This window comes from Rhinolophus sinicus, chromosome 1 (genome assembly GCF_057876585.1).
Source record: "Rhinolophus sinicus isolate RSI-liver-muscle chromosome 1, RSI-T2T, whole genome shotgun sequence".
NCBI lineage: Eukaryota > Metazoa > Chordata > Mammalia > Chiroptera > Rhinolophidae > Rhinolophus > Rhinolophus sinicus.
Window position 1 is genome coordinate 156,544,028 of NC_142501.1, and position 25,759 is coordinate 156,569,786.

Below are 25,759 nucleotides of genomic sequence, written 5' to 3' on the forward strand. Positions count from 1 at the left end.
CTATAACCACCCACGCAGAATCTAAACTTTGGAATTCATAGACCTAAGAGTTATGTGTCATGATAGAGAAATATAGTTGAGCCTATGGAACAGACTGTCAACTTATCTAACCAACCACTTGAATGAAGATGTCAGGTCTCTTTTTTTGCGTTCACTTGTCTTGCTGTAAGATAAAATAGCTTATTTCTTGTCCTCAAGGCACTGTGCCCTTGCATTAGAAAAAAGTCCCAATGAATTTGCCAAACTTCAATTCATCAAATTGGCCACTTTTCCTAAAGTGTAGAGAAAGAGAATGGGCAGAGGCAGAAGCATCTCACTCATGTTGAGTGAGAGAACACTTTTTTTCCTATCCTAACAGTCAATATTGTTTGCCTATAGTAAATGAAAAAAAATCATACTCAGAGAACATAAATAATTTACTAAGATGCTGCTTGACCTAGGCTTTCCTTCATTCTTTTGAGTTCCTTGACTCTTAAACTTCCACAGCATGTAATTATTCTTCAACACCATATCTTAGGCACGGCTTGAGAGTCAACCTCAGTGAGATGAATAAGTAAGGTGACCATATAATTTTTTCATAGTCCAAGATACTTTTGAGTATGAAAGAAGGTAATATTAATAATTATACCAGGACCATGGGGTAAACTGGGACTGCCGTAAGCAAACTGGTAAGACCCCGCATTACTGTTAACACAGGTATCTTTGCAGTGGAAGGACATGATACTAGAGTCACCTAGAATGATTATGAGCTTCCCTGATGAGTTTTTTGGGAAAAAGTAAGAGCTGGCGATTTCCGAAGAGAATAGAAGGGGCAAAGTAAAAAGGAAGAAGAGAAAATAAGCTAAGAAGAAGAAGAGAGGAGAGGAAAGAGCACCAATGAGAAAGCCAGGAATAAGCTCTTTGCTCAGGAAAACAACTAGATGTTAGCCTGTGGGCATTAGTCAGGTGAACTGAGAATAAGTACAGATTGGAAGAGTAAAATCATTCTTATGGAAAAGAAGAAGGTATGGAATGGGATAGCAGTAGATGTAAGCTTTGTAAAAATAATGAGAAAGTATACTCAAGTTTAGATGATTTTTAAGACATACTTGTGGTAAGGACAGCCTATAGGATCACCTAATATAAATCAGGTTCAAATGACAAACCATAAGTTGTCCAGGTTATAAATGACACGTTATTATAGATGCACTTATTTTAGCATGTGCCAATAATGGCAGAGAAAAGGAGGCGGGGTTTAAATACTTGTCTAGTGTCTGAGGAATAATGTGATGAGCTGGACCTACTTACCATGTGATGCTGTAGGTCTGACGGTGATGGTAATGAAGCTAGAAGGTCATAGTGTTACTCAATTGGTTATCTCAGTAAATGGCTATTAACATTGGTTAGCAGTTCCATTGTGATAGGTCCCATAGAGATACCCTAAAATATGCAAACTTCTTTCATAGAAGAGGGCAAGAGAATCTAAGACCTGAGTGGAGTAAGGAAGATCGACTTTTTCAATTAGCTGTATGTGATGCATATCACTGGTGTATGAGTAACTTTTCCATCAGCACACAGAGCTGTCATCCCAAGTAAGCTATCTTTATAATCAGTCAGTGGGTCCTGGTTTACCCATTCATATTCTCTAGTTTCTTGGTATGGTAATACTGTGTTCACTGGGTTGTTAGAAAACCACTCCAAAAGTAAAGGAGGTTAAGAAGTAAACATTTGTGGCAGAGGGCAAGCTGTATACATCTGCATAATTATAGCAAGATCTTACTCTAGAATACAGGAATACAAGAAAGAATACAGGCTAGTAGTATAAAAGGAACCTGTAGTGTACACATCTGGATTCACAGAGTTGGTGGTGTTAACTGGGTAAAGACAAAAAGGCACAAAATTGCTGGCCTAGTCACAGTATCTCTTACCAATTGTAGCTCCACAGAGCAACCATTTAAAATCCATTTCTTTGAAATCTAGGTTGGCTCAGGGAATTTGTTCTCACTGTGTGTGTATTCTCTTAGTTGACCCTGCATAAAATTCAGGCTGGGTGTCCTCCTGGAGACTCAACTAATGATCTATAACAAAGGAATACCAAATTTTATCTTTGGAATTCAATCTGGATGAGTTTATTGGGTGATTTTCAACCTGATTTGGAAGCCCTAGATTCTGTTCTTGCTTTCATTGTCTTTTATTGTTCTTTGTAATTCCTGGGTTATTCTTCACCTTTTTGTTTAATGTTTACAATTTTTTCTTAGTATTTTATTATTGTTTATAGTTTATTGTGTAAGCCAGAATTGGTCTTCATACTTCAGTCATTACTTTTTTCTTTATCAGATATTATTGAGGTAGCTGAAAAAGATAACATATATGAATTAGTATTTGACGAGCCCACTTTTATGAGAGAGATCTTTAAACGTTGATTCAGAGGAGATTCTTCCTTGAACTCTGTTGCCAGGTGTGATTGCTTACTTTGTGCCCTCCCATTGCACAATGTACTTTTCATATGGTATTTATGTTTTCTTCTTTCATTGTAGCTATTGCTATATTTGCTTCTCTCCATTGGACTGTAAACTTCAGGAGAATTGGGTTTGTCCGTTCTCTACAGCGCCCACTACCAGGCCTTGACACTGTAGGCATCCGTAAAGTTTGAAGAGAATTAAATGGAGTTGAGAGTGGAATTAAATGGGAGATGAGTCAATTTCTATCCAATGCAGCATTTTCTATTGCGTTTTCATACCACAATGTGTTTTATTTATCTCCTGGGAGATAAAGCAGTCCTAGGCATACAGGCATATTCAAGGTTCTGAGAGGGTCTGTAGTATAATACATATTTTATTTAACCTGAAATTCTTCAAACTTATTTGACAAATACACTTTTGTGAAGGGTCTGGATTCTGCAGTAGACCGAAAACACCTCAAATTAATTAAAGCTCCAAATGGAATTTTCTGGCTTATCTAATTGCTAAGAATTCTTGATGAGTTTCACAGCATGGAGAAGGTACAGGGCCTGGGACTGTGGACTAAGCAACCACTCTTGTCATCCATTTTTCTCTCCTGCTTTGTTTCACTTTTGGTGCTGACCTCATTCTCTCCTAGTGTGGACAGCCCCTTTCAACATGGAGGGGAGTAACCTCAGGTGAAACAGAAAATGATTTTAACATATTCCAATGTTGATTTTCCAAATGGGTTTGGTCCCTACTTGGGTCATGCGTCCATCCTTTGGACTAATCATTATTATCAGGCATGGAGTTCACTAAGATTGCCCATATCTAGGGTTTTTGTCCACTTAAGTGGTTTGGGTGGTGGTGGAATGTCCAGAACCTATGACTGTAAGAGGAATTAGGAAAGCTTGTTGGGAAGGGCAGAAATCGTAACTATCACTCAACAAATACTTATTAAATCTTTCTTCTCAGACACTCTTCTAGACATGAGGTGATATAACACTCAACAAAATAGATGGATATTCCTACCTTCAGGGAGCATACATCCTAGTGGGGAGGCAGAAACTAAATAAGTAAAACATATAGCATGTTTAGGTGTGTTAAGTCCAAAGAAGAAAAAAATAAAACAGGACAGGGGATTGAGAAGAATCTGTACGCAGAAGGAGTGGCCAGGGAAAGACTCACTGGTAAGAAGGTGACTTTTAAATAAAGATCTGAAAGAAAAGGAGGTGAGGGATGGTGCTGTGCAGACATTCCACTCAGCGGCAATAGCAGGTGTAAAGGCCCTGAAGTACCAGGGTGCCTGGCGTGTTTGAGGGAGGTCATGGAGACTGGAGTGGCAGGTATGGACAAGCATAGGAGAGAACAATAGGAAATAAGGTCAGGGAGTTGAGGGAAAGCCAGGTAATGCTGGGGTTCTGGCTTGTCATAAAGACATTGACTTCCCTCTTAGTGAAATGGGGGTCAATAGAGGGTTTTGAGCAGAGGAGAGACATGATCTGACTACTGATTTGACTTCTGGCTGCTTTGGTGAATAGACAGGGGGCAAGGGCAGAAGCAGATAATCCAGCCAGGTGGCCAAAGCCATAATCCAGAAGAGAAATGATCATAACATGGACGGGGATCATGGCAGTGAAGTTGGTTAGAAATGGTCAGATTCTGGATATACTTTGAATATAGATCCAACAGGATTTGCTGATAGAATGGACAGGGGATATGAGAGAAAGAGGAGTGTTGAAGACGACAGCAAGGTTTTGGCTTGAAAGATGGAAGATTGGAGTTGCCATTACCCTGATGAGGAAGATTGCAGGAAGAGCCAGTTTGAAGGGACTGTCACGGATGCTCAGTGTTGGACCTGTGAGGTTTGAAATGCCTGTTAGACATCCAAGTAGAGATGCTGTAAGTCTGGGGTTCAGGAGAGAGGTCCTGGCTAAAGATAGACAGTTGTGAGTCATCAGCATATAGATGGTATGTAAAGAAAGACACAGGACTCAATGAGACCCCGAGAGAGTGGGTGTAGCACCAGCCAAGGGCTGAGTTCTGGGGCACCTCAGGCACCACTCAGTTTTATTTTAGACTAGCCATTAAGTTTTCTAAGAACATGTGTATTCCACAAGCGCAGTTTGAAATATGCTGATCTAAAAGAACATATCTTTGCAACTATTATACTTATCTGCAGAGCATATAGAATACGGTTTATCTCCTTTGTCTTTTAAAAATATAACCCTCATTTTCCAAGATGGTACATGAATCTCCATAAAGGTACCACAGTACTAGGAAAACATTTTGTGGAAATATATAATCGACTGGGATATTCTGCATGTGTTGTGAGTCAGGTAGTTGCTTAGTGACAGGTGCAGATATAGTAAGTTCTAGAATAAGCTTTGAAAACCTCGCTAACTTTCCTGGATATTTGAGGGTCTTTTGGTCTGATTTTTAGTGCCACAGAGTTCATTTCTTTCATTCAAAATATTTAATACAGCTGAATTATGTGCAAAGTAGGTGATCAGTACAATAAAGGATACACTGTTTTTTAACCCTCAAGAAACTGGGGGGGGGGGGGGGGATTTAAACATGGACAAAAATGTGATTTAGAAAAGGACCGCTCCTGGAGTTCCCAAAGAAGTGGGCTGAGATGGTAGAAAGGCTTAAGCTGAGCTCGAAGGATGTTTAGCAAAAGTAAAAATGAGGAAAGGACAGTTTTTGATAATGACTGTGGGACTCCAAGTACATCAAACAGAAGTGGATTATGGTCAGAGGATCTGCCTAATTAGAGTAAAGAGTGCTGGAGAGAATGGAAAGTAAAATGGGATTATTATAGAGCCCAGTGTTGGTAATGGGAATTCTCTGGAAAGAGTCTGAGGATGGTTACTCTAGCAGTGATATTTTGTTATGCATTTGGGCCACTTGGCCACATCCCACAGTCTATATGTTCTGTGTTTTAGAGAACAGTTTATTACTGTAACTTCTTACGACCATAATAACAGTTTTGGCAATTTGATGTTTTTAGAACCCCTCTCACGATGACTCTTTTCATATCTGTAGAATGTAAACAGACTTTTTTTTAAATATTAGCATTCTTGGAGGATTAATGGTATAAACTTTGGAAAAATCGTACTTCTTAGAAGTAGTCATGTTTCTAACATCTAAAAATATATATTTTGTCTTTTTAAAAAAATTTTGGTTTCCACTAAATTATCAGCCCTAACTTCCTCATTTTTTTTTCTTCTTTTTTTCTTGCCTGACTACTTTCTTCTTACATGAAGTACAAAATTAAAGACAAAAATCCCATAAAAATGCTACTGAGGGTGATGAAGTTTTAAGGATTAATTCTTTTGACACTTATTTTCTCTAATTGAGAACTCTTTAAATGGAAATGAAAAATAAAAAGTTACTAATCACCTTTTTATTAATGGGGAAAATTGGGCCATGCCTGCCACTTCCCATCTAAGTGACAATTCGTGGCACAAAATACCCAGTACACTGGTAACTTCTGACTTGAGGGGAAAGACATTTATATTGATGATAACTGTATATTAAAAGTCTCCTTTTCATATGGTCCTGCAAAATTCTTATCTCTATCCTTCCATGATTGTTGAAATGTTTTCCTTGGGCTGGCGAGGCATTTCCCACTCACTAAAGAATGCTTAAACAAGCCTGTTCTAAGTGGGGTTGGGGAGAGAGGGGAAAGTAAGGAATAACACCTACAAGATAAGCTTTCAAAGTGACTGTGTTGAGTAACGTTCACTCTCCAAGAAAACCACTTTACACCTTTACCACTGTCCTCAAACTCCCGCATACCACCCCCTCCTCCTCACCATCAGCTCACATGAATTTCACTGCAAAAATATGCATCCTCAGAAGCCCTCATCTTCACCCACCAAATCTCCCGATGACCCCCATGGGTACCCATATAGCCGCTTCTCCTCATTAGGACTGATGCGCTCGCTCCCTGTGTGCCTATCTGGTGCTGGTCCCTCTACTTGTGATGTGGATATAGTCTCTTCTCAATAGTTCAAGGTTGCTTGAGTGGCTTTTGAAGTTATCCCCTCTCTCTCTTGCAGCAAATATCTGTCTCTATTAGACCATTCTCCTTAGCATTCCAAAGTGTTATCATATTTCCCACTTTAAAAAAATCCCCTATTATATGCCTTCCTCCACCCACCTCCCTATTTCTTGGCTTGCCTTGGTAGCAGCATTTCTCAAAATAATCATCTTAACCCGCCGTCTCCATTTCTTCACCTCTCATTCTTTACTGGGCACCCTGGTATCCACTGTAACAGCTCTTGTCAAGATCACCCAGCACCGCCATTTTGGCAAATTCATTGGTCCGTTCTTAGTTCTCGCCTTATTTGAGCTTACAGCAGCCTTCGACTCAGCTGAGACACTTCCCTTATTGAGCCCTTTCTTCATCTGACTGTTGTGAAGTGCTGGTTTTCCTCCTATCTCTCTGGCTGCTCTTTTCCAGCGTCCTCTGCCGATAGCTCCTCCCATTCCTGTAAATGGTAGAGTGGCCCAGGGTTTAGATCTTACCCCTCTTCTCTATCTTCACTCACACCCAAGCTTGTGTCATCCTGTCCCATGGTTTTAAATATTGTTTACCTGGTGATAGATCTTAAATTCATGTCTTTCTACTCCACCTTTTCACTTGGACTTTTAGTAAGCAAATCCCACCTAAAACATACAGAACTCCTTATTATGGCCTTTAAAGCCCTTACCAGCTGGTCCCCCACCTCCCAACCCCTTACTTATGCAACTTGATTTGCTGTTGTTTTTTTCTCCATTGTTCCTTCAGGTGGCATCACACATATCTTCTTCTTATTCCTCTAACTGCCAAGCTTTCCCATTTCAGAGGCTTTGCACTTGCTGTTCTCTTTGCCCAGAATGTTCTTTACCCAGATCTTTGCATGGCTTGTACTCTCACTCCAGTGTCAAATTTATTCTTCAGAGGCCATCCCTGACCTCCCCTCGTAAGAGTACCCTCTTAACAGTTTTACTTTTTTTCTCTTACTACTTACCACTACTTGAAACTGTATTTTGTTTCTCCCCTGCTGTAATATGAGCCCAAGGAGGACGGGTAATTAATGAATCCTTCCCTGTATTTATAGGGCTCAGATCAGTAGATCTGATAGGCTCTCAACACATGTTTGTTGAGTGAATGAATCAATAAATGAATTGTTTTATATGTAAACGTTGTTTTATATGTACACCATGTGATTATACCCTCGATATTTGTTTAATTCAAAGTACAGAGAAATGTTTATGATAATAGAATGGTTAAACATAGTAGAAAAATGGGTATAACTAGGGCCTGTTGTGTGTAAACTCATATAAAGGAATTCTCTTAAGTGATATATGGAGTGTTTCTTCTTGTTCCCTTCTCTGGAAATAAGTTGTGGTTCTTTCCTTTTTCTTTTTCTTTCTTTCTTTTTACTTTTTTTTTTTTTTTTTCCTTACTCTTCCCATGCAGCTGAAGAACAAGTTCATGAAAAAACTGCCCCGTGACGCAGAAGCCTCCAATGTGCTTGTCGGGGAGGTGGACTTCTTGGATACGCCTTTCATCGCCTTTGTTCGGCTACAGCAGGCGGTCATGCTGGGTGCCCTGACTGAGGTCCCTGTGCCCACGAGGTAAGCTGCTCCCTGACCTGCTGAGGTCTACAGTGTGGTTATAGGGAAGTCTCTTCTCCTCCAGGTACAGAATCAACAGACTGAAGATACATCCAGAGCAAGCATATTGGAAAGTTTTAATCTGATTTTCATGCTATCACATTACTTGACACTTGTATAGTGGTAATAATAAGAACAATTTAAATAATTTCTTGGGCTATGTAGTAGTTTCTTCCTTCTTATGGATTAGTTTATTTAATCTTCAGTAATAGTCTTTTATGTATAAATATAAGTATACAGATTTTACAGATGAAGAAACTGAGTCTGAGAGTTTAAGTAACTTGTCCAAGGTCATATAGATGGTAATTGGTTCAGAGTCAGAGTTGCTTCTATTTGCTCTGTTTTATCAGAAAATTGGTTGTATGTGTGTATACACACACATATAAAAATAATAAAGCTGTACCCTTAAATTTGCATACTTTACTGTTACGCATATATTTTTATTTTGAAAGGAAGAATATTACTGTTACTATAATCGTGTATTCAGTATACTTCAGATTAATCCTGTTTACCTTCCTCTGCAACTGTGTTCAGTGGAGTTAGGAAGCTTGACTCACAGAATGCAATAGGTGAATAGAAATTAAGGCTTCCCTCAAACTTTTGCAGAAGAGTTTAAAGAGATGCTTGTAATCTTCAAGTTGATATCAGAAAATTATCATATGAATAGGAGGGGTGTGGGTGTGTGTGTGTGTGTGTGTGTGTGCGCGCGCTGCTTTTTTATGGGTTCCAGAGCAAAAACAGGTGGCTTTTCTCTTTTTTAGGTTTCCCCAGGTGAGCAGGAAGGGCTATGAATACCCAGTGAGCATGATTAAGTCACAATGACCAAGGGCTCAAGGTTTGTTTTGAGCCAAATTAGGAAAATTAGGGTAACATTTCCTTATGGTCTCCCAATTCATAGATTACTGAAAATTCTTTCTGATCATACAGGTATTTTTTCCTCACTTTTATATTACTTAGACACTTCAAAGAGGAATGAGACTTGTCATCATTAAGCAGTCATTGGACAAATAGCAGAGGAAAAGATATGATCACAGTTTATTCAAGTGATGGGATTGTCATGATTTGTGTTTTCTGTAACTTAGCATTTTTCTTGAAAACATGCCAGTGGAGCCTTCAAGTTCTGTCTGAGCCATCACCTGGCGAACAGCTAGCTGATGCAGCTCATGGCTCAAGTCCAGCTTTTGTGTCCCTAAGGTTTTATTTCTCTCTTTGGACTAACTTCACTATGCTTGAAAGAAAAAAAAAATTGCAAGAAGTGTTAAATTGCTCTTGCTTTTTCATGTTTGTTATTATTTTTCTTTAGAAGCTACAAATAAAAAACACTTTCGAAGGCTTTTTATGTCACAATAGTACGAGTTTTTTGAGTAGCAAGTTATGACCATTTTTGTGTCCCTCTTATCATATACTTCTGCCTGTCTCATTCTTTTCTTCTGTACTGGAGCGTGGCGCTAGTCTAGAGGTGAAATACAGCATCATTGGAATTAACAAAAGGAGCCCAGCAATTCAAGGGAATGTAATTCAATAATGTCATAAAACTTTCTGGGCAATAATCTGAACAATATATCCTAGCATGTTAACATTTTTCCAGGAAATAGTTTCATCCGTTTGCTGTCCTCTGAACCAGTGCAAGCTGTAATCGCTGAGCAGGGAGCCTTATTAGCTTTTTTTGTGTATGAGTAATGTGGGGCCATTTACACTGGCTACATCCTGTGAAATCCAATAAAGGAAATCCCACAAGGAATGTGGTGGTCACGGTGAAGGCGTGTCTCTGCCCTCGGTGATGGGCTGGAACACGCATGCTCCTCTGGTACTGTGGGGAGACCTGAAAAGTCTGCTCTGTGAACATCTTGTAGTGACTGGTTTTCCTTTTGAAGATGAGGGAGGTTATGCTCTCATGCTTGTTGTTGTTATTACTATTATTATTATTCAAAGGTATTACTGCTGTGTACCTTTCAGGATGTGTAGTTCTAGGCGCTCCCCTTGGGTATTCACAAGTTTATTCATTCTGTTATTCGGTTGATCTATTTTAGCATTCTGCTCATAGCTGGACTATTATCAACTGTGGGGATGTTACCTACTTCGGGGACCTTCTTGCCATCCATGTGAAAGCAATCAAACTCTGTTTTTTGATCTTTGGTCGCTTGGTAGGATATGTTTATGATTTTCCTAGCATCTTGCACACACTTTGCTTGCTGTTCTCTTTATCTGTCCATAGAGGCTGTCACTAACTCCTACTTATGAGCTATGTAGGGGATAAATGTTATTATTCCCATTTTATAGTTGAGAGATGGAGGCAAAAAGAAGAGTCGTAATCAGTGCTAGAAATAGAACTGCAGATTTCTGACATTGATGCCAGGCTTTTAGGGAGAATCTAAGGTGATATCTAGACGGGATTGGAATAATATACTTTAGGGTTTTCCCATGAAGAATAATAAAAGTCTCAGATCTGTCTGTCCTTTTTTGACCTTGATTTTTACATCTAAGGCAAATAGTTATTCAGTGAGTTCTAGCCCTCTAAAACATTAGAATGTTTACCTCTTTAGTTTCACTGTAAGTTAATATATATTTTATGTTATAAATGACGATTTGCCTAAAAGAAGTAGTTTGTCTTAATCGTCAAACCATGAAACATCCTATTAGAGGGATTGGGATGGAGGTCCTGCACGTTCAACTCTGTCTTGTCTAACAATCCAGTTGCTAGCTGCTATTTATATAAGTAATGTTGGTTATGGTGGGTTTGTGGTCCTCATGAGTCTATTGTGGAAGCTACAGTTTAGCTACATTTTCCAAAGCTGCTAAATATGAATAATGGGTTATTTGATTCACTGTTGTTTTGAGAGAACGGAGTACAGGATTGGTACATGTTGAGTTTATTCTAGAAATAGCTGTGATATATCAGGAAGGAGGGGGGTGTACATCCTTTCTAAAAAGATTGAGTGGTTTAGGAAAGCTAGCTCTTTTTCTGATATTATGCTCTGTTTCTGGCTATAATTATTTTGTGAATGTGAGTATAGTCCATTGGTTCCGGACACAGATCATCTGGCACTTATTTTTGTTGTGGAAAATGCTAAAGGCATCCTCCCCGGGCATAATCAGTTATATGGAAAAGCTCACAAGAGTAGAAGTGCTTCATGAAGATTCTAGAAACAACTAGTGCTATTAAAAATTGTAATTATGACTTATTTATAGTTATGAGTGAATAAAAGGAACGCAGTAACATATATTAACTTTTTCCCTGAGCTGTCAACATGATCTGTGCCCTTCTAGCCACACAAATGTGTTTATTCTAATTTGTTAATAAAGAAAAAAGATTCTGGTTAAAAATAACATCTGTCCATTGACAGAAAACAGCTTGGGTCATGAAATGAGTTTTCAGTACATTATAAAAGCTGAGTTTGGCAAGATGTACTTCTGTCATAAAAGTTGTAACAGCTTTCACTTCTTTGAGGGTTAAAGGGGAGAGAACATGTTTCAAACAGAAGGAACTTCAACTTGATGAGTTGTTCTGTGTTGTTACTTCTCCCAGATGTCTCATCCCCATTTCAACAATGCAGTCCAAATTAGAGGTTTCTTAAGGGTCTCCACTCCTACAGATGAAGTTCTTGACCTGCAGTGATGTTTCCTGTTATTTATAGGTGGCAAGGGTTTCTTTCTTCTCTATATCATTTTAAGGAGATGGATTTACTGAATGATTCCTGACTGGAATAGTGTGAAAATTTTAACTGATATGTAACATGTTATTTCTATTTGGCACTTGATGACTTCCCATTAAAGAAACACACACACACACACACACACACACACACACACACACATTTTACCCAGGAAAGAGGAATTGTACCTTTACATCAGGTTACTGAAATTACTGAAACAATAAATTCTCATATATTGGGTTTATTGCTATCATACATGTTATAGTTACCATTGGTCTGCTACTTCCATTCATTCTTTGGGTACCATTTAGCAGAGACCAAAATAAATATTTATAGAAAATGTATGCCCTCATCTCATAGGTTTTAACTTCGAGGCTCCATTATTCTATCAGCTCTTGGAATAGTTATCCACTGTCTGCTCAAGTTTATATTGAAGGACTCCTAATGACTGACACTACTTTACTCACTTTCCAACAAGAGAATAGTTTGGCTTTGTTGCCATATAGTCAACCTGATAATTAACTTGTGTGAGTTGATAAATATGTATTTCCATAATGTGTATGCATGTATAATCATAATGGAGATGCTAGGGAGAAGCAGAAAGAATGTTCTGGAAAGGTTTTAGGTATTATGTATTACTGAAAAACTAATATTTACATACATTGAAATAATAAAAAATGGCAGGCAAAGGAAACCCATTATTAAAAAATGTATTAAGTAAAGATCCAGGTGTCAATTTTTCTCTTGTCTAAAACTGTGCCCTTATTGTGCTGCCTGACAGCTGGCCGTTGGTAGACAAATAGGATTAGGAAATGTGACTAGTACTATAGGTGTTTCTTAATTTGTATTTGTCTTAGTGGTTAAATATTTTTTGCATGTGTTGAACTCAAATCAGTCAGTGTTCAGTTCGTTTAGAAAAATACATTTTACTGTCATAAAGAAGCACCATGTACTATATGTAGTGGTACATCATTTAGATTCAGCTTCAAAGGAAGAAAAGTTCTAGTATCAATTGAACTTCAGTGTTGGAAGAACTAAAATCCAGTTCCAGTAATGACTTCCTTCGTATTTGAACAGACTTTTGTCCCTGCTGATTGCGTTTGCTGTTTCGTCTACTGTGATAACACTTGAAAGTGAATGTGCCGCCCCACTCCAGAACTGGTTTCTAAGCAAATAAACACTGAATAGCTTTATGGTTCTCCTGGTGTAAAATCTAAGTATTCATACTTTCTGATACTTTCTTATATTAATTTATTTTTTCACTTCTTTGGACTGAATTTTATGATAAAAAACAGGAATTGTCTAATCGGGAATTTTGGAAACGACCTTAACACTTTGAAGAGTACTTCCTGTCAGTCCTTTTTTATTTAAAGTGAGGTTTATAAATAAATAAGTAAAAAACATAAGTGAAAAAGTTAAGCGAAATCCTAAGCCATTCCTGTCCCTATAAAACTTTACCTAAGATTTCTTGTCCCTAGATAATTATCCACAACATTTTTCCCCAGGGTGATCTATGGAAGTCACTGTTTGATAGCTTTTTTCTATTGAGTCAACCCTGGTGTATAGGTTGGACAGGTAATACTAGGCAGAACTGTGTGCTGAAAAAGAACAGGAGGTAGGAAGTCCTATCTGTTCTCTCTTTTACTAGGCTGTCTGTCGGCTCATCCATTAGCCAACCTCCTTGTGCCTCAGTTTCTTCACCATTAAAAAGGAATAGGATACCTGTTCTTATTGCAAAGGATTTTATGGAGTTTAAATGAGGTGATGAATGTGAAATGCTTTGCAAGCTTTAAAAAGCTGAGCAAATATATGATGTGATCATTTTTATTGTCCCCATTATCTCTGTGTTAGGTAAGATGTGATTGTAAGCAAGACAGGGATTTATCCAATGTTGCCTTTAGTATATTTTTCTTACTCATTTACAGATCAGGTTTCCTCCTCCCTAGTCAGACATGCATCTTTGCCCTTGTGGTCAGTGAGGGATTTCTTCCAACATGATAAGAGGTGAACCTAAATGGGGGATAAGCTCATTATTACAAGTTTCGGGACCTACTTACTGTCAAAAAATCTTAACTGTGAATGATGCTTTATTTTGAGTTTCTTTCATATTTCTCTTTATTTTGGCTGTCACTATGTGGGTTACTTGTAGAGGACTTGGTTTTTGCTGACCCCCAGTCACTTCTGAGTAGAAACATATCTTAAAAGAGTATGGAGAAGATCATATGTCACGGTCCATGTTGGGTGAGGAAAAGTCACAGAAGTCTGAAGAGGTACTAAGTCTTCCAAAGACTGCAATTCAGTAGAAATGGAGAGAGAAGAAAGTTTAGAAATGAAAGAATAATTGACTCAAAGTGAACCATTCTTTCTCAATGAAGAAGCTTCTCAGGTTATCACGATAAATTCTCCATTGCCTCCAAATAAACTGAACAACAATTTGTGTTTCACAGTAGTGTGAAAGAGTATCTTTCATAGTACTAGGAATATTACCTTTGTTTTAAAGATGAATTCGAGACCTAACTTTTTTATGAACTAGAATAAACGCGTCTCAGTTTTATGTATATTGAATTTGAGGAGATGTGTGTTATAGCCTTTGTTTCTTTCCTCTTCCATTAGGTTCTTGTTCATTCTCTTAGGTCCTAAGGGGAAAGCCAAGTCCTACCATGAGATTGGCAGAGCCATTGCCACCTTGATGTCTGACGAGGTAGGGAATCGGGAAGATGGTGATCTGTGAGTGTCTTACTTGTGTTGTTTTATACTGTGAATTGGCTGTCAGTGTAAGTTAATACAGTGACTTTAACTTTTTAAAGAATATTAAACATACATCCGTTTTAAGAATGGAATATGTTTAGGAAATAGAGGAAAATGTGTTTTATTCCAACATAAAATTTACTTTTTGAAAACTCTGTCAATGTCAGCTTATTTGCCATGAATGACTGTATCTCATTATAAAGAATGTTGGTAACCACAGCATTCTAATTGAATAATGTACATTTGGGAAGCTCCTTCTTTGGATATTTGCATAAAAGACATGGGGGCATTAACTTCCTTAGATAGTTTAGTTATTGCTTGGATAAGCAGATAAACACATAGATGTTATCTACATTCCAGAATGTACATAATCCTCGTTGTCAACTGTTCTATTCTTCTAACCTAGCTGATGAGCTGAAAGTCCTTTACTATACATAACCTAAGCCTTTCATAACTAGACAGATGACCTCCTACTTTGCTTTATGTGTTGCCAATATAACTCAGATTTTTCTTTTTTAAAAACTAACATTATTTGTGTGTTTGAGAGCTGCAGTGTTGAGGTCTTAACCCAATCTTAACACCCAGTTTGGACTTTCCCTTCTTGAATTATCAGCAATCGTTTGTCCTTGTATTTTTTATTTCAGGAAATGACTCTTCAGTATATTTCTCCAAATCATTTTCATCTGGTTTCTATAGCAACTATATCAATAATGGTACACACCAATGGGAGATGAAAGGCAACTTTATTTCATAGTATTGATAGAAAAAAACATGTAAAAGAAACTCCTTCATTTGTTTTCTCATGACTTCCTATATTCTATGGGTGTATTACTGAAATATTTTGGAGGCAAGCTGAATAACAGGAAATATTAAGAGTCTGATTATAGCAATATTAAAGTGGGCTATGAATTGCATTCCTCAGGCTGGACATGATATGAGACGTGTGGAGAGTTACCTTGTATCAGCGCATCTCTTATTCTTCTTTAGGTGTTTCATGACATTGCTTATAAAGCAAAAGATCGGCAGGACCTGATTGCTGGCATTGATGAGTTCCTCGATGAAGTCATTGTCCTTCCGCCTGGGGAATGGGATCCAGCGATCAGGATAGAGCCTCCTAAGAGTCTTCCATCGTCTGACAAAAGGTAAATTATCAAGCAGTTGGGAGTTTCAACCTTGAGAAGGAGGTTGTATTTGGCAAAGGAGATGGAATCAGGCAACTGCCCTAATATTTTTAGGTTCCTACTTAACTTGATATATTATCTCATCTCAAATGAATCATAAGTGTGCCTTGGTTTGACATTTCATTGACACTGTAAAATGAATGTAACCTGTTGTGATGTTCTTTGATGATTATAAATTAGAGATCTCAGATTATGACACTGGAATACATCACAGAGATCCTTTGGGGATATTTTCGGGAATCCCTGTCCATGTGGAAATATCAGTTTACTCCAGATGAGGCCCTGTAGGTTTCAGAGGTTAAGAAATTGGGTGAGATAATTGAGTAGAAGGCATTCCCTAGAAATATGTTATTTTCCAGGTGAAGCAATTTCCCTCTTATACAATATACAATTTATTCAACTTTTCTATGCATCCAGTCATTTGTCTTGGCTCAAATATGACACATTAAGAGTTGTCTGTTAGAATGGAAGAAGGAAATAATGATCTTTCTCAGTTCATCTCTTCATTAGATAGTATGAGACACAGCTAAGAAGCAGGTAAAAAAAAAACCACACTAATATTCTCTTGGGCTCTGTTGTCTTGCTTAGAAAGAACATGTACTCGGGTGGAGAGAATGTTCAAATGAATGGGGACACGCCCCATGATGGAGGCCACGGAAGTGGAGGAGGACATGGTGACAGTGAAGAATTGCAGAGAACTGGACGGTAACTGATGGATTTTTGTTATTCACATGAGGTTCTCTTTAGACCTGAATTTCCCTTCATCTTTCTATCAGCATTTTATCGACTGGTTTGTACTTTTGTTCAGCCAACAAATATTTGTAGTGGACTTAATAATCACAGGCTTTGGGAATGCAGCAGTGACTTAAATAAAAACCCCGGTCCTTACAGGTCTTACTTTGTCATGGTGGAAACAAACCCTGAGCAAATAAAGGAAGGTGATGATGGTTTTATGAGGACAAATAAAGCAGAAGTAGGGAGTTTTGTGGTGGAAGAAAGGTATTACAGTTTTAGAGAAGGGTGGTCAGGGATGGTCTTAAAGAGAATTGCAGCATTTGAGGAAAGTCCTAGAGAAGGTGGGAGACAGACCATGTAGATGTGGGGTTGGGAGAGGGGATAGCAGAGTGCTTTGTGTGTGCTGGGTTGGCACTGAGGCTCGTGTGACTGTAGTGGAGTGAGTGAGGGGGTGTTAGAGAGAAAAACAGAGATTGTGGTGTGGGTGTGTATGGTAGGAAGACTGAGTAATGTGCCAGTCTTCTGCACTTGGCTTTTATGATTCCATCTCTTCCCTGTACATTTACTCAAAAGTGGGTAACATATTACAGAGATGAGTACTCATAGGTCATGGTCTCCCTAGCCTACAGTTGGGAATACAGGTTTTCCAGATTGCTTTGGCTAAATCTCTTTTCATGATACTTCTTCCCTCTCCACTATTAGAGTCCCCATTTCATTTGGAGTTAAAGAAAAAAAAAATTAAGTAGGATACTCATTTTATGAAGATACATGGCTTTTAAAAAACACTGCAGGTTTTTTTAAAAAACACAAACATATGTCATTTTCATATGCTATGGAATCTGAATGAATTTAAGTTATCTCCCCTCTACCCCACCATGACCCACTTGGGTTTCTCTGCCAAGTTAAGAGAACATTATTCCCCTCTCCTTCCTTTTTGCAGAATAGAGAACATAAAACCTTCTCTCCCACATTTTTTCTAAATAGTTCTTTACAAACTATTTCCATTAGCAATATCCTTTTTCCTTTGTACAGATACGAGTTCTGGAACTTAACTTTTTATTTAATCAGACTATGATTTCATTCTTCCATATTTCACCTTTTCTAAATGCGCTGTCTGCAATTTGCTCCGTGTCATGTGCTGTCCTGTGCATACCAAGAAAACTGAAGCAGGGCACTGAATGCAGCTAAGGGCCAGAGAGCACCCAGACAGATAGATGGAGGGAGGGCATTGTAGGCAGTAGGAACAGCAGGCTGAAGGCTGAGATGTGAGGTTTGGATGGGAGGGTGAGTGGACTGATGCCTGAGTCAGCTGACCAACTTACATTTATAATGGCGTTCGGCTTGCAAAGCTTTTCCACTACATACTTTCATGGCTTCCTCCCTTATTTCCTTTAGGTTCTTACCCCAAAGTCACTTGCTTGGGAGACCTGTTCTGGCCACTATCATATTTCAACCACTGCTACTCTAGCATTTAATAATCCTCTTCCCCATTTAATTTTTTCCTTAATTTTTTAGCACCATGCATTTTACTTACTTTGTCTCCTCAATACAGAAAGTAAACTTCACGAAGGTAGGTATGTTTGTCCTGTGTTGTTCACTGTTGTATCTCCAGCAACCAGAATAGTGCTAGGTGTATCACAGATGCTCAATAACCATTTATGGAATGAATGAATGAATGAATGAATGAGGCTGGAAAGGAAACTATGGCAAGATTATAAAGGTCCTTGTATGATCTACTCACATGTTTAGATGTTTTACTTTAGAAAGTGAGAAATTTTAATTTATGTACACAATTCACAACTGTCTGATCTTTCGGGAGTGTGACACCAATTTGGTGACTAAAACAGAGACAGAAGAAAATTCATTCCTCCAGTTTTCTGGTTTTATCTTAAGTGGTTAAACAGTACCTTGTTGTTCATTCAAGCACTGTAAATACAAATTCTTTGTGGTTTAATAAGTTATCTCGTAATTTGATGGTAATTTATTTTACATTGTCACATGTTTGTTTTCTCCCTATCCAGGTTCTGTGGTGGACTAATTAAGGACATAAAGAGGAAAGCACCATTTTTTGCCAGTGATTTTTATGATGCTTTAAATATTCAGGCGCTATCAGCAATTCTCTTCATTTATTTGGCAACTGTAACTAATGCCATCACTTTTGGAGGACTGCTTGGGGATGCCACTGACAACATGCAGGTGGGTTTGGTTTTGGGGAAGACACAAATAGCACAGCCCAGAATGCCTTCCTCACCCCTACAGCTCAGTGAGCAGCAGATGGCCTTTCAGTTACTCAGCGTGATTTTCTTTTTTTGCTGGATGCTGCGTTTTACTTTGCTTCTGGCCTGCTGCTGTATTTCCAACGTTTTAGTAATTATAAAAATAGCTCGATGAAATCTGGCTTGAGTCACAAGTGGGGAAAAGAAGCAAAGGAAATGAGAATATACAATTCTGTTTGGGCAAAAGCATATCAGCTGCCTTAATGTTGTGCAGGGCCCATGGTTTAGATCTTCTACTACCTTGAGTATTGGCCATGTTGTCAAACTTGAGGGTCATATTTTTTAGGAATGTAGGATTACCTTCATTTTCCATGTAAGCAAAAAGAATCATCAGACTATTGAGTGACTTGCTCAAGGGTGGATTTGCTTGTCTATGGGTAGAACTCAGTTTTAAGAAATACAAGCTAGGAGTTTTCTCCTGTTCCTGAATCTGCTTTTCAGTAAGCTATAAAAAATCTGGATTGATTTATTTTGTATGAACCACAATTTGTTGGTTACTTTGCAGGTGGCATTCACCTTCATTTTGTATCGGTAATAGCTGAAGTTTTAGTGATAGGAAAGATACTTTAGATTCCCTCTGTCAATCAGAAAAATATGTACAGAACTCCTTTTAGTTGATCCAATTGTTAAGAAAAAAATAGGCATTGTGCTAGGTACTGAATACAGACTTGTGAGTGAAGGTGCTGTTCTGATGTAAAGAACCAGATTCCAGCCCTTTTCAAACTCTGTCCTTTTCTTTTACTATTTATTACTGTTTAACCTATGTGACATTTCTAAGTGTAGCCAGCCAGCTTAATTAAAAAAGAAAAAAATACAGCTGATTCCAAATGATTGCTTTTCTTCCACTGTTGTTTTCCTCCCTGAGCACATTTATGTTTTAGATTTCTACCTAAACATTAAAATAAGATGGAGACTACTACGACATCTATGTCGACACAAGTAAAAAGAGAGAGACTATTTTAAACAATTGTATTTAGTTTGTTAAGGGTACTTTTTTCCTTTTAGCCCTTTTCTGTTGCTACATAGAATATTATCCTAAAACTTAAAGGCTTGCAACAACCATTTTTCTCTCTCGTGGTTTTGATGATTGTGGACTCATCTGGGTGGTTCTCTCTTTGGTCTTCATACACTTGTAAGATGGTGGCTGAGGCTGGAGCCCCTGAAGGCTTCTTTACTTACATGTCTGGTGCCTAGGCTGGGATGTCTGGAAGAACAGGGGACTTGCCACATGACTTTTCCACATGGCTAGCTAGGGCTTTCTCACAGCTGGGGACTGTGTTGACTCCTCAGAACTCATGTTCTATTGGAAAGGGCCAATTGCCACTCAGCTCTGCTTGTTCCCACGTGAATGTGTACTCAGTATTACTTCATGTCTTGATTTTCGAAGAGAGATTGACATTTCAAATTCTTATGTGAAATCTGGTGATTTTTAAATACCAGCAACTGATTAACATTTTAAAAATAACGTTGTGCTGGCCAGAGGTCACATATCTGTATGTTCCCAGTGAGAGACCTGTGGCATGGGGAACAGAAACCAAGTAAGGCAGGACACAGGGATAAAGTATACGAAGAGGATGTTTTCCCTTTTTTCCTCATTCCTAAGACAGGAATGAAAAAATCAAATTGTAACAGTGATGTCAATAATAGAATTTTTATAATATCTGGTCTGTGTCCAGATTGGGCCACTGTTCTTCATCCAAATGAGAGCATAATGATAACTAAAACAGATCATTCAAGATAACAAGTGCTAAAGAAAGCACTGGGGAAGCATCCCGAGGCCAGCATGAAGAAGATAATACAGGCAGCCACGTAGTAGGAAAAGAAAGCCATGATTTTGAAAGAGTAGCAAGAACAAAAACTGTCTTCTTTCAGGATATAGGGAGACTTTTTTATTGTGCAGATAATTTTTCACCCCATTTTTTTCCATGGTTGTTCTTATTGAAATAGGGGAATTATGACACCTCCTATGTGTTAATTTATTGCCTTTTTAAATTGAATTGACTCCTTTTTAACCTCATTAGACTTAAGAGATAAGGAAGAAGTCTTATTAATGTCCATTGTTGATTCCCTCCTAGGTCAATTAGTTTCCATATGAGCAAGTTCTTGGGAAAGTAAAGGATTCTGTTGTGCAATATAATCTATAGTTAACATGGATATTTTTCTCCTCTTTGATAAATTACATGGGAAAGGCCTTGCTGGTGGAGTAAGCTGTTTGAGGTTTTGAAAACTTCAGGAGAAACATAAATGCTTTCAGTGGTCAGAATGCTAAGTAGTCCACTAAAATGACCATTTGCTGGATATTACTCCTAGAAGTTGACTTTGAATTCAAAGTATCAAATTCAAACCTATGAGGGTATTTGCCAGACATAGTTTAATCATTTTATTAATAGATTTTGTAAACTCTATTGATAATTTCACTGAAACTGTGAATTCATTATTTTAAAAGTTTCTCTAGATGAAAATATTGGAGGACATATTTTTCACTCACCTCTAAAGCCTTTTTCCTTTAAGAAATGTATTAATGAAGTACTACAATTTGGTACTTCTAGAAGTCACAGTGGGTGGCAGAAACACTAAAACCAGGGATGGAAAATTAATGATTGTTAATGCATATGTATTTATTGAACTGAATAGTCTATTATTGATTTCTTTTGGGTGAACTAATGCTAGTAGTAAATGGATGCATAGATCTAAGCACTGGGTTTATAGATCTAAAAATCTGTATAAAATAGGAATGAACTAGTATGTGTACACACATACCCCACTCTATGGTTATATAGTAATTTTACATATCCTAATATTTTAATATCAAAACTTTTACTCATAGTCATATAAGGTTTTCTTGCAATGGTAGATGATTATACTTGTATAATGTATTTTAAGGATCAGGGAGTGAGGTGTGTTAATATGTTAGGAGTATCTCAACATTGAAAGGGTATATACCTTAACATACAGAAGACCTGATGCTCTGGCAGTAAAAATCTTCTTGACTTGGCATTAGGACCACAAAATATTTTGTGGATTTGATGCTAAGACCCAGGTCATTTCACAGGTCTATGGCAGAGGTTGATTCATTCCTTTATAAATATTTATTTAGTGTCTACTGTGTGCCAGATACTATTTTAAGTGGTGGGGATACAGATAAGTCACCAAAATAGACAAGAGTCCTATTCTGAGGACATTTACAGTCCAGGGTGTTGATAAAGCTATCTTTTTCTGTGCTCTCAAGAGATACCTGTAGTGGTATGTAGTGGGCTTATTTAGGGGCTGAGATCCTCTGTCTCTATCTGACTTTCTAAACACTAGATCAAGACCAGGCAGAAAAGCACTGGCACAGCCTGAAATAATCTTCAATTATATCACTTGCCTTCATAAATGTGGCAGTGGATTATTCTCAAAAGCACGAGCAGCTCAAATGAGTCAACTGAAAACAGTGTCCTTGCTTTCAAAGGCAGACAGCTCAGAGATGGTTCACATAGGGCTTTTATTGTCAGGTTACAAATAGATATGGGCGCTGGGTAGAAACATGTTGTGAAAACACAGATGAGTCACTGCACTGCTGTTGTTTAAGCAGATTCTTCTGCCAGCGTCTGTGCAGGTCTTGCCTACTCAAAGACAGGAATTTACATTTAAGCATTTATTTTGGTGCTAAAACACACACAGATATTTCATATTCATACATATATAACATGGTCTATATATTTAATATTTATACACAAATTTATATAATGTATATATTTAATATCCCGACATATATTTGTGTGTGTGTATACACACACACACACACACACACACACACACACACACACATCATTTGATGCAGATGACCTTGTAAGCCATATGGATCATTTCCAATGGATTTGTGATTAAAATAAAACAATTGAAACTACGATGGCTGCAAGTACAGTCAATTTTTTAAGGGCCACGTAAATGACTGTACAATTTCCCCAACTTGGCATATTCATTTTGACCATCAGGATGTTCTGAGAGGACTTGGAGGCTTCTAGAGTGGATATTCATGGCTTCCTTGTTACGTGTGTTCAATTGAAGTTTAGCTTGGGCTTCTGGGAGTGACTGAACCGCTTCGTCAAGAGTTGATCTAGGATCCCAGCCTGACTTGTGACTGTTTCCTCTTCTTAGAATTCAACAAGAGCATACATTTAGGAATTGTGCTTAAGCTCTTATTATATTCTTATTAGTCTTACTAGCTTTTCGAGTAAGTCCCACTGTAATAACGCCCTGGGCCCCTTACCATACTGTGAAGTAAACAAGGGCTTTTCAGCCTCATCATCCTAAAAGCATGTCCTTTATACAACTAAATTCTGTGACTATGCACACCATTTCACTGCATTGTATTTATATTCTTGGTTACCAAGCAGATATACTATTCTATTCATTTAAATACTTCTAATTAAATTGTTAAATGTCGATTTAACAAATATTTGTGGATAGCTTGCTCTATGGGCAAGATACTGATAAAGGAACACTTTATGATATTTCCTAGCAAGTCTTTGTGTTATTTAAAAGTTGTTCTTAGCGTTATAAAACAAAGAAAAGTATTTTAACTTAAATCAACGTTGTTGATTGTGAATGAGCACAGTTTAAAGTGAAGATTGAGTGAAGAAAATAATTTTAATTTTTTTGTATGTGTAAATATAATCCTATTTTCACAACCCTTTAGCCAAAGAATACAGTTAAGATTTTTAGAATTTTGTGATATTTGTGGAGCCTAGCAGAGTACATTTTAAGGGAACGTGTCTCATAATAAGGAACATTTATAGCTGGCATCTCCAAATTTGAGGCTTTAATATACTGCTGTGCTGAGAATATTTAATCAATCTGCTTAAGTTGGAAATATTTCTTATTCACATACTCCTTGATGAGATAGACATGTCTACATTTTTTTTTTTTTAGTTACAGTTGACATAACAATATTATATTAGTTTCAGGAGTACAACATAATGATTAGACATTTACATAACTTAGGAAGTGATTACCCTGATAAATCTAGTACCCATCTGACACATACATAGTTATTACAGTATTATTGACTATATTCCCTATGCTGTACTTTACATCCCTGTAACTGTTTTTATAACTGGCAATTTGTACTTCTTAAACCTTCCCCTTTTTTTACCCATCCCTCCAACCCCCACCCCATCTAGCAATCATCAATTTGTTCTCTGTATCTATAAGTTTATTTCTGTTTTGTTCATTTATTTTGTTTTTTAGATTCCACATATGAGTGAAATAATATTTTTCTTTGTCTGACTCGTTTTACTTAGGATACACTCTAGGTCTATCCATGTTGTCTCAAATGGCAAGATTTTATCCTTTTTTATGGCCAAGTAATATTCCACTGCATGTAGGTGCCACATCTATTTTATATATTCATCTATCAATGGACATTTAGGTTGCTTCCATATCTTGGCTATTGTAAGCAGCCAATGAACATAGGGGTGTATATGTCTTTTTGAATAAGTGTTTTGGATCTTCGGATAAATACCCAGATGTGGACTTGCTGGGTCATATGGTAGTTCTATTTTCAGTGTTTTGAGGAACCTCCATACCGTTTTCCATAGTGGCTGCACCATTTACAATCCCACCAACGGTATACAAGAGTTCCTTTTTCTCCATATCCTCGCCAACACTTGTTGTTTGTTAGACGTTTTTTTATGAAGCTTATCATGTATAATTTATAATAGCAAGATTAAAGCAAACTGATAATTGCTTCACTATAATGAGGACTGTGTAGTAATTTCAATTTACGTAAATGTTGCCCGTTGGTACCAAAATGCATTTTTTTCCTTGCAGTGGAAATGTAAAGGGACAGGTTAAATTGCCTGAAATGGTCTTCCAGAAAAAATATTTCAGTTTCAAAAAGTTAGGTAGATGTATCCTGTTGGAAAGATACAGCTGGGTTGTTTTGGTAAGGAAAAAATAAATGGTGACAAAGTAAGGAGCTCTGTGTTGCTCACTTGCCTGCAATGTCAACTGGCAAGACATTGAGCTTGTCAACTGGCAAAGAAAGAGCTTCCCAGGAAAGAGCTTCAACTAATTTGCTTCACTTCACATACAAGTTCTGAATTAAACCTGTTTGATTAAAGTTAAATAATTTGTGACCAAATTTCACTTACCACAAATTTATTTGTTTTTGTTTTTGTTTTCATTTCAAAGACCTTTGTCAACTCTGTTTTCTTGGTGATCAGAAAATTACAGTGATTTAGGCAAGTTGGGGATCCAAAATGTTGCAAAATTCTAAAATTATTTTGTGTTTGGCTTAAAATTATTTTGAAATAGCTTTCTTTTTAATAAGATATAATTAGGAATTGTAAAATATTCAAGCAATACAGAAAAACTACATAGAATGTAATTTTGCCCTTAAACTCTTCATCCTGAAACAACCATTATTGGCATTTTCATGAATATCTTCCCATGCATCTTTCAATGCATGTGAAAACAGATTGATGTATAGGATTTTATGTAAATGAGATCGTATACATGCTGTTTCAAAGTGTGACTAGTATTTGATAGAAGTCTTTCCCCTTCACTGAAGATCCTGAGTATCATTTTTTAATGACATCTGTTTATACACATCTATTAATGACCTCATTATACACATTTTTTAATGGACCACATCTATTAATGACCACATCTATTTATATGGTGTATGTACTATAATTTACTTACTAAGTCCCCTAGTAATAGACTTTCAGGTTTCCCCAATTTACTCATTTATAAACTATGGTCATTAACTACATTTTCATTCTTCCTGCTTAGGGTAGATTTCTAGCAGAATGGTTACATGATACACTTATTCTATTTTTTCACATTTATTTCAAGTTATACTCCACAAAGGTTATGCCAACTTATACTTGTACCAAAAAGGAGAAGAGTATCCACTTGTCTGCACGCTTGCAGAAGCAGGAATTTGTCCCATATTCTCATTTTTCTCATTCTTTGGGTTGCAAAATGATAGCTCATTCTTATTCAATTATCCTTCCACATTTTCAGTATCTATCTATTCCTCTTTATATTTGTGTCCTTGGCATATTTTCCTTTTAGACATTTGTTTT

General features: G+C 37.4%; 1 protein-coding gene across 8 annotated transcripts in view; it reads left to right on the plus strand.

The window, feature by feature from the left end:
• SLC4A4 (solute carrier family 4 member 4) overlaps positions 1 to 25,759 on the plus strand; it is a 343,883-nt gene that overhangs the window by 219,817 nt on the left and 98,307 nt on the right. For all 8 annotated transcript variants that reach the window (XM_019757100.3, XM_088791346.1, XM_074324475.2 and 5 more), the window contains 5 exons: positions 7,894 to 8,051; positions 14,357 to 14,444; positions 15,479 to 15,633; positions 16,261 to 16,377; positions 18,429 to 18,603. In XM_019757100.3, coding sequence (XP_019612659.2) covers positions 7,894 to 8,051; positions 14,357 to 14,444; positions 15,479 to 15,633; positions 16,261 to 16,377; positions 18,429 to 18,603 — 693 coding nt within the window. The remainder of the gene's footprint in view (positions 1 to 7,893; positions 8,052 to 14,356; positions 14,445 to 15,478; positions 15,634 to 16,260; positions 16,378 to 18,428; positions 18,604 to 25,759) is intronic.